Source organism: Schistosoma mansoni (genome assembly GCF_000237925.1).
Source record: "Schistosoma mansoni, WGS project CABG00000000 data, chromosome 1 unplaced supercontig 0135, strain Puerto Rico, whole genome shotgun sequence".
Classification (NCBI taxonomy): Eukaryota; Metazoa; Platyhelminthes; class Trematoda; order Strigeidida; family Schistosomatidae; genus Schistosoma; species Schistosoma mansoni.
The window spans coordinates 279,356-288,840 of record NW_017385993.1 but is presented as its reverse complement, the minus strand read 5'-3'; the positions used below and the strand labels follow the sequence as shown (position 1 = coordinate 288,840).

The 9,485-nt window shown below is 36.9% G+C and overlaps 1 protein-coding gene across 2 annotated transcripts; it reads right to left on the bottom strand.

The window, feature by feature from the left end:
• Positions 1–118: 118 nt before the first annotated feature.
• Smp_081460.1 (6-phosphogluconolactonase) lies at positions 119–9,485 on the bottom strand (the record flags this gene model as incomplete). Of its 2 annotated transcripts, none has more annotated exons than XM_018791666.1 (7): positions 4,259–4,524; positions 4,077–4,115; positions 3,981–4,035; positions 3,741–3,944; positions 3,558–3,703; positions 2,047–2,187; positions 119–417 (listed from the first exon to the last, which is right to left on the bottom strand). In XM_018791666.1, exons 4-7 carry the CDS (start codon positions 3,934–3,936, stop codon positions 301–303), a joined length of 600 nt encoding a protein of 199 aa, XP_018645182.1. In that variant the 5' UTR covers positions 3,937–3,944; positions 3,981–4,035; positions 4,077–4,115; positions 4,259–4,524. The 2 variants fall into 2 exon arrangements, with proteins under 2 accessions (XP_018645182.1, XP_018645181.1); XM_018791664.1 differs by lacking the exon at positions 4,259–4,524 and adding exons at positions 4,175–4,182; positions 9,451–9,485 and having other exon boundaries at positions 301–417; positions 3,981–4,115.

Sequence of the window (9,485 nt, the reverse complement as noted above, 5' to 3'; positions counted from 1 at the left end):
TTCGGGTAGAAGTGCTGATGACGTCGTTTAGAAGGACGATGAAATCTCCACGACCAAAGCATCCAGCTCAGAGAACAAATTTCATCAAAATAGTGTGATAATACATAAGTTTCAGATTACTTGAAAATAGATATAAAAGATTTATTACACTATATCATAACTCAATGTTACACTTTAATACACATATGGTTATAAGTAGTTGATGAGAAGTTTAATTGTTCCGCGTTTTATTCAAATAATGTAATTCAAAGATTATGAGAGTACACATGCATAAAATATATTAACAACAATACAGTTGATTTATGTATTCAATAAACTAGCAGCATCTTTATCTACAATCCATATTAATTCTCCATAGACTGGATGAATTAATGAACACGGCATAGAAGGACCCGGATTAGGTGATTGATGAACAGACTAGACGGAAGAGAAAGACAGCAGTATCAATAAAGGATTAATTGATGAATACAATCATTGTTTATAAACAACAGAGGTTGTTTTTGTTTAATTGATCATAATAATAGCTGGAAAAACGATGAAACAATTAAACGTGATTTTAAGTTACTTACCGATGTAATGTAGGTTTAGCATGGTATCCCAGATTGAGCAAATAAAAAACTACTGAACAATATGACCTATGCAGATTTTATTGGATAATCTACATTGATCTAAATTATACAACTTTGTGCAAATGATATAATGATATGTGCTTTATAATTTTAAGGCAAAGCAAGAGCGACAATTTTCGCAGAATACGGATGACTTTATTATATTTCGTTGCTTTCAAGTTCTTTCTTATATACAAGCTAATGTGTTTACTTGTTGCCAATTATTAAAGACTAAAAGGACTTTTAGAAGCACACTCTCATCTGCAAGATTGGTTCTACTATGAACAACACTATGCTCAATAACACAAACAAAAGTAGATAAACATCTGTCATATGTTACTATGTATGCATATATGCTTACTAACACGTGAAAAAGTATGTAAACTGGAAGGATAGAAGGGAGGGCTTTTGGTTATAAGTATAATTCAAAAAATGTACGCCCTTGAGAAAACTTCTAGCCTAGTTCGATGACACGCCAACTGCTAGGAACGAGGTACAACGCGGATACCATCCATTCGTCTAAAGTTATCAATAAACAGTATATTTCCAACTTATTCAAATTTACAGAAGTAATAGTAATTAAAAGCCTTAAGTCTGACCTTAGTATTTAGCAGCAATTAAACTTCAGTCCCCAAATGCTTTCACTCTCATACACTTATTTCTGTTCGTTGTTCTTCTTTTATTATACGCACTTTACATTATTTATATCTTCACAGCCTCATTGGTGTTGTGTAGCGCATACGTATTCGGCAACCCCCTTGCAACAACGTTTATGTGCTCAAATAAAAATAATGGATGGCGTTTGCTTTGCACCTTCTAAGTGAAAAGTACTCTTACAAGACTGACAGGAACTTGAACCTGAACTCACTTTTGGTAGTGATGGGTTGCAAGTAGTCGACTTCGTGTAACTGGGTGGCTGTGTAAGTGCTGGTATTGGCGTGAGTAATGAGATCAATTCACGTATAGTGAAAGTCAGAGCAGCTTATGCCAATCTTGACCATCTTTAAAGCCTTCGCTATGTTAGCCTGAGTGTGAAGAGTCACATCTTAAGGAGTAATTTTATAACCTAGTTAATCAGTTATATATGTTTGTTATAGATAATTAATTGCATAATATGGTAAATGTGTTGACATAGTAGGTTATTATTGTTACTATTAAATATAGCTCAGTTTATATCAAACAAATCTGACTGTTAATCTAACTGTAAACATATTATGTAAACAGCAGTGTATCTATAAATCATCCTGATGTATTTTGGAAGTCAAATAAATCCTTATCACCAGTCTTTGGCTCTTGCACTTTGCGCCGTTGCTCCTGTGTTTAAGCCGTCATGTAGATTTAGTCAAGAGTTATTAGAAGCGACGTCCAACTAGTAGACTTATTACAGTGGCAAGTTTCAAATATGACACATCATATTAATGATAAGAGAATATCTTACCTTTAATGCATGAGCTTTATCTGATCCTGTGACCATAAACACAACTTTTGCTGCTTTATTAATTACAGGCACAGTCAAAGTAACCCTTTGTGGTGGTGGTTTTGGACTGTCAGAAATTGGTGCTACCACGAAATCTTCATACTGTTAGAAAATAAAATTCATGGATTTTGATTAAGCAACTCCCTGACTTTTTATATGTACAAGTATAAAGTACTAATTAAAGCCATTACTATTCAGTTACGTGTGACTCACCAATTGTAGGTTTAACTAGCCGCCAGTGAACAACGTTACCCCAACAAAGGGTTAATAATTCTAGCCGGCTACTCAAATTAAATTAGGTTGAAAAGTCGTTCGAACTTCAGATTTACTGGTTGGAATGTGTTTTTACCAATGGTATACTACTCAGATAACAGTCTAACACTTCATTTAATATCGAAATCTGTGATTTGAAGTTAAAATGGAGACTGATAAGGCAGTTTAAACATAAATATTTAGTTGGTTGATGTATCTGTATAGAGTGCCTTTGACAGTTAGTTAAACCCAACGTATGAAGTGACTTAAATAGGTATCGGTTTAAATTGCTTTAACTCATATCAGAACAAGATTAAATTATCAAGATTAAAAGCGAATGAGATGAAATATTAATATCAACAATAATGGGAAACTGAATATGAGAAAGGACCAGTGAACCTGTGGAATGTGAAACGATAAACAATGTTAAAACCTAAGATCCATATCTACTTTGGTTACACCAATCAAAATTTATTATACTACTGCTAATAAGAGTGGTAATTTAAAATCGTTGGCACTATATTTGATGTTCTTGCTGTCTTTCGATTCTTGGAAACATTAGACTAGTTAGTACTCTATATCTTTTGTTATCACGTTTTTTGTGTCACAATATTAGTTTCAATACTGCAATTTCTCGAATTGACTTCTCATTGAGAAATGCGACAAGGAGGATTATTACAAATTTTACGACAGTACCTATATGATTTATGTCTATCTCTGAAAAGTGCATGCAGTCGCTGGCTGTTGATGAGGATCTATATAGATAATTGCATAACTCAAAACTAACCATAATAGTGTAAATTCATCCATAATAACCTTTTTATTTCCGACTGATTGACTTTCTTTTCAATAAAGCTATTTCTTTTGCTCTCTTTTACCTCTATTATAACGTAGTGATATAAATTAGAACAAAAACAATACTAATTTAATAGTCCATCCACCCATTTTTCTTCGGTTATATTTGCCTTTTTCAATGGTTTTATATAACTGATAATAATTTTGTTATTTTAACTGATTTGTGGAGCTAGAGAGAGTGAGGAGTTAAACTGATACACTACTGCGACAGAAGCTTTATTGTAACAATCGAAAAAATAACTCTGCATTTTCCTCAGTGAACAGTAAAAAAAAATACAAAGTATTATACAGCATCAAGGTGTTGAAGTAAATTAGAAGCACAAATCGATGGTGTTTTAAACATTTGGTATAAAATATTAACTTACATAGAGCAATTTGTGATTAGGGAACAAGGAGCATGTATGACCGTCTGGACCCATACCAAGAAGCAGTAGGTCGAAACGTGGATAACCGTTAGCTGTTCCAAAGAATGATAAGAGCTGTTTCTGATAATCATCTGCTGAATCTTCTACTAAACATGATTTATATTGTGATTAAAAACACTCTACATGATAATGCTGTATTAACAGTATGAATATTTGAAGGTGGAATGTTAATTTTAGAATAGAGTAGTTCTTGGTAGGCATGATGATTTGAATCTTTACTATCTAATGGAACTAGTCTCTCATCACAATAAAAAAAATGAACTAGTTCCCAATTGATTTCCGAGAAAGAGCAAAGATATGGTGCAAGGAGATGAGGCATACTCCCACCTTGGTAAAAGGAAGTTAACTAAAGGATTAAATTACCAGATAAACCGATTGTAACAATACGGTTATCCTTAGTTGACTCTAAAAGGATAGCCTTGATTATATCACATGCACTTCGTCCAACATCAGATTTACTGTCTTTGATATCCAGTTTCATTTTAGATGGAATATCACCTAAAAAAGCGAATGTTAGTTTTTATCCAGTTAGTTTCGTTCGCCCTACGAAGACAGACGTTATACACTACCAAAATAGAATAAGATTAAAAAAACAATCTAACTACTGACATCAAGAAGTATAGTGAAAAAATGAGTCATACCTATCAGGAAAATGGTAAACATTTGAAGTTCAAAGATGAGCTATACAAATAACCACGTCGAGTGACGCGTATTGGGACGTTTGAAACATTAGATAGTATACATCACTGGAGGTGCTCTTCTTTCACAAACTTGAAATAACTTGTTTTCATACCTATTCATTGTTTGTTATTGCAGCTATGTAGGCAAACACTTCACCATGCTGCCTTGATATGAAGTAACTTTTAAAGTCAGATAGTCATAGACGTTGAACCTATACTTTCCTGTGCTGCTTGCTATTTTCGACAAGTTTGTCTTGTTATACTGGCATCGTGTGGCAGCTTAGACTAATATTATTGTGAGCAATTTGTCTGGAATGGATTATCATGATTGTGAAGTCGGAAACGCAGGAATTAGGAAAGGTTAGTCTAGATATGCATACTATATTGCCGGAACTCATATAAAAGACTGATAAGACACAATAGCACCAAAGAAAAGGTGGATTCCAATCGTGTTAACTCCGTAAGGTGATCTAAGGATGAGGCACAAATGAATCTCTTGCCAATTAGTGCTTCGAACTAATTGGCTGTAAGATAAACGACACCTTGCATGACTATACACTTTAGTGTAGGCAGCGAACATAAAGCCATAGGAAATAGACTTCAGAAGTCGTTTATGTGCTGAGTGTTAAACGGGTGTATATCATATGGAACCACTCAAGTGATGACAGTTACTTGGAAAATTAATTCGGGCTAAGCTACTGAGTCACATAGATTCGTACAATCTGTTAACTCCCGAGCAACATGGGTTTCGTAACAAGCATTCATGCTTGACTAACTTACTCATTGCGAGAGAGGATTGGACAGCTGCTCTAGACAACGGCCTGTCTGTCGACGTGATATTCATAGATTTTAGTAAAGCGTTTGATAAGGTTTCACACTTAGGTCTTATGCAAAAGCTCTCGAGCTTTGGAATAACAGGTGCTATACAGGAATGGATAGGAAGCTTTTTATGTGACCGCAGACAGAGAGTAAGGGTCAATGGAACGCTATCCGAATGGAAACCGGTCAAAAGTGGTGTACCCCAAGGCACCATCTTAGGCCCTTTACTTTTCCTTCTGTATATTAATGAGCTACCTTTATTACTTAAGTCGTCGACGTTATTGTTTGCGGATGATGTTAAAATTTGGAGAACAATAAGAAATGAGACTGATCGTTGTTATCTGCAAGCAGATTTAGACGAATTAGTTAGGTGGGCTCATGATTGGGGCCTGGAAGTTAATTCCAGGAAGAGCGTGTTCATGCACATCGGGCACGATATTAGTTACCACTATACCATTAATGGTACATCTCTTCCACGCTTTCAAGAGCATAAAGACTTAGGAGTAATTATAAGTCACGACTTGAAAACTACTACGCACTGCAATGCGGTTGCTTCCAAAGGCTATCGTGCGCTATGGTCGCTTCGTAGAGCATTTAAATGCTTCGACGAGGATATGTTTCGAATTTTATATCCCACCTATGTAAGGCCACACTTAGAATACTGTATCCAAGCAGCTAGCCCTTGTCTGATAAAGGATACTAAATCGCTTGAGCGTGTCCAGCGTGTACGGACAAAATTAGTAAAGGGTCTTTCTAAACTCCCTTACGATGAGCGTTTAAAACGTCTAAACCTTTTCTCCTTATCTTATCGTAGGACACGAGGTGACCTTATACTGGCATTTCGTATCTTTAATTATGATCTGGGTGTTAACATGTCTTATCTTTTTGCTCCCTCCAGCACTAATAATCTCCGAGGTCATAGAAAGAAGGTTCTGAAACCGCGATCTAATAGACTAAAGGTAAGGTCCCGTTTTTCTCATCGAGTGGTCAATGACTGGAACTCTTCAGTCTTCAGTAATAAGGATAGGAGGTCTAGTGACCTATTTTAATCCTTGCAGTTTGTTACACTGTGGAGGTCCAATCTCGTCTTGAATATATCAACAGAAGGTGCTGATATTACGTGTTCTGGTAGAGAATTCCAGTAATTCACTACTCGGTGCGGGAAACAAAACTCCAGACGTAGACGATTTGATCTCGGTTTTTGGACTTTCTTCGAATGTCCTCTCAAATGACCAGCCCTAGACGGGAGGAAAAGATAGGACATGTTAGTACCAAGGTCATCGTTCAGGATACGATATGCCAATATTAGATCACCCCGTATTCGCCGGTAAGATAACGGAAATAAGTTGAGGTGTCTCAGTCTGTCTTCATTAGATAGGCCTTTTACCATTTTTGTCCTACGGCGTTGGACTCGTTCCAACATATCCGCCTCATATTTGAAACAAGGACTCGCTGCTTGAATCCCATATTCCAAATGTGGCCGTACGAAAGTTGGGTATAATGATCTAAACATTTCCCCATCCAGATACCGGAAAGATCTACGAATAGACCATAATACCCTATAGCCTTTTGCAGCAGCAGCCTTACAGTGACTGGTTGTTTTGAGATCATTACTTAGTATGACTCCTAAATCTTTATAGTTTCTTACTTTGGGCAACACTAGTCCACATATTGTGTAGTGATACGAATCATCGTAGTTATTTAATTGCATCACTACACTTTTATTAGGGTTTACTTCTAGTGACCACCCATTCATCCATGCCACCAATGAGTTAAGATCTTCCTGTAAAACTATTCTGTCTGACATACTATATATGGGTCTCCAAATCTTAATGTCATCGGCGAATAGTAGGACGGATGACTTAGCTATAGCTGGTAATTCATTTATATAAAGTAAAAAGAGAAGAGGACCTAAAATCGTGCCTTGGGGGACGCCACTTTTTACTAGTTCCCACGATGAGAGAGCCCCATTTACTCTTACCCTTTGTCTCCTTCCATGAAGAAAGTCACTTATCCAGTCTATGACTGCATAATGAATTCCAAAACTTTCTAGTTTTAATTTAAGACCAGAATAGGAAACCTTATCAAAGGCTTTACTTAGATCTATGAAAATGACATCTATAGGAATATTGCGATCTTTTGCCTCAGCCCAATCTTCTCTTGCAATGAGAAGATTTGTCAAACATGATAGACCTTTTCGAAAACCATGTTGTTCCTTTGACAAAAGATTATGTCTTTCCACGTAGTTTATAACAGCCATCCTAATAATTTTTTCCATTAGTTTTACAACTGCACTAGTTAAGCTGACGGATCGATAGTTACTAACTAAATCCCTACTCCCAGCCTTATTATTTTATTTATTTATTTATTTAAACACATATATATTGGTACAAAAGGGCACCAGATACATATGCGCCCCAGCCTTATACACCGGACTGATTATTGCGTCTTTCCAGTCTCTGGGCAATCTGGACTGCCGTAGGGACATATCAAACAGTATCGCTAAGGGTTCAGCAATAACATCTGAGAGGGCTTTCATAATCCGAGGATGAATATCATCAGGACCACTAGACTTATCAGGTTTGAGATGTTGAAGTAGCCTTAAAACAGTTTCTTTCTTAATAACTACAGGGTCCATCAACAAGTCGCCACAATCACAATGAATAGGTGATCGTTCCTCATTCTTGGTAGAAAAAACTTTACTGAAATATTCCGATAAAGCTTCTGCTTTTTCGGTATCATTTGCCAAACTTAACGGACTTTCTTGTATCAAAAGTGATGGTATTCCATCACTTCTTTGAGTTCGCCTCTTTATACACGAGAATAACCGTTTTGGACTATGTTTGCAATCCCTAACCAATTGTTTTTCGTATGACCGTCTAGTCCTACTAATTAACGCTTTACAAGTATTTCTAATCTTACAATAGCTGGATCTGTACTGTTCTAAGCCAGTAAAGATGAACATATTTCAGTGTTTTTTCCTACGCCTAAGAAGTTCCTTGACTTGTTTAGTTATCCATGGCGGACTATTATTCGGTCTACGTGGTACCAGGTATCGTATGAACGGGGACGTGACTGCACTAAACTTGCCTTTAAATATAGACCACGCCTCGTCAACTGATGAGCTAGTATCTACTGACCAACCTATCTTAGTAGCACACTCCTGAATGGCTGGTATGTTAGCTCTCCATATGTTTGGGCGAGGCTTAATCTGATCGTATATCATGTTGCTAGCTCTAAACGTGAATGACAAAACAGCGTGATCGCTATTTACTAACGGGGGAAGAATATTTAGGTTGGCAATATCCTCAGCCTCATGGGTAATTACCAAGTCCAACAGAGAAGAACCTTGGTTTACACCAAAACGTGTAGGTTTGGATACATGCTGTACTAATGCATGTTCCATTACTGTTTCCAAGAGCCTGCTATCAAATGAGTTTATAGAGCATTTCGTGGTCATCTCAGTCCAACTAATGTCAGGTGCATTAAAGTCTCCTAATATCAAGCATCTGTTATTTGCACTCCATAGCCGAATGTGCTCTAAAATAAAGTCACCAGCTAAGCAGATTGGGCTGCGATAGATGACACCGAGTGCAAATGTACAACATCCGACAGTGAGCTCACAGCTAATGACTTCACTAGTTCCACTATCATGGGATTCGCAGACAGAGGAGCGGATATTTATACCTCCTTTCCTGCATCTATGTCTATCACTTCTTAAACAATGATACCCGGATAATTCTGGGGTGATATCGAAGTCATGGACTAACCAAGTTTCCGTCACAGCTACAATGAGTGGCCTTAATTTGTCCACTAATGCTCTTAGCTCGTAGAATTTATGTCTTAGACTACGGGCGCTGGCATATAAAACTCCTAGGGAGAACGACCTATCCACACAGGCCTTGGTAGCATTCGCTTCCAAGACCTGACTATTCGAAAACCCACTAATCGGAGATTTTCTTAGCCGTTTTGTCGACGGGTTTCTAGTTCAGCTTGTGCCGTCTTCTTTTTTATTCTATCTTCACCAGAACAAGTGGTATCAGCACCATCAGTGAATATTTTCAAGAAGAAGCTGGACCTTTACTGGAAGGAAATCTGTCAGGATTAACACAGGTTTATCAACCTACTATCCTTATTACTAAAGACTGATCAGTCGACAATTGTCACTCACATTGTATAGTATAGAAATAGACAAGTCGACTGCCAACAATTATGTGTACAGACAATCATAACAATCAGTACTTATATGTTGCAAGACTTAACATGAAAATGTACACAAAAGTGATACTAACGGAATCTCGTAATAGAAATACGAAAACGATAGCGTTACACACATTTATCATAAGGCCCGCGGTAGATGACATCCCAC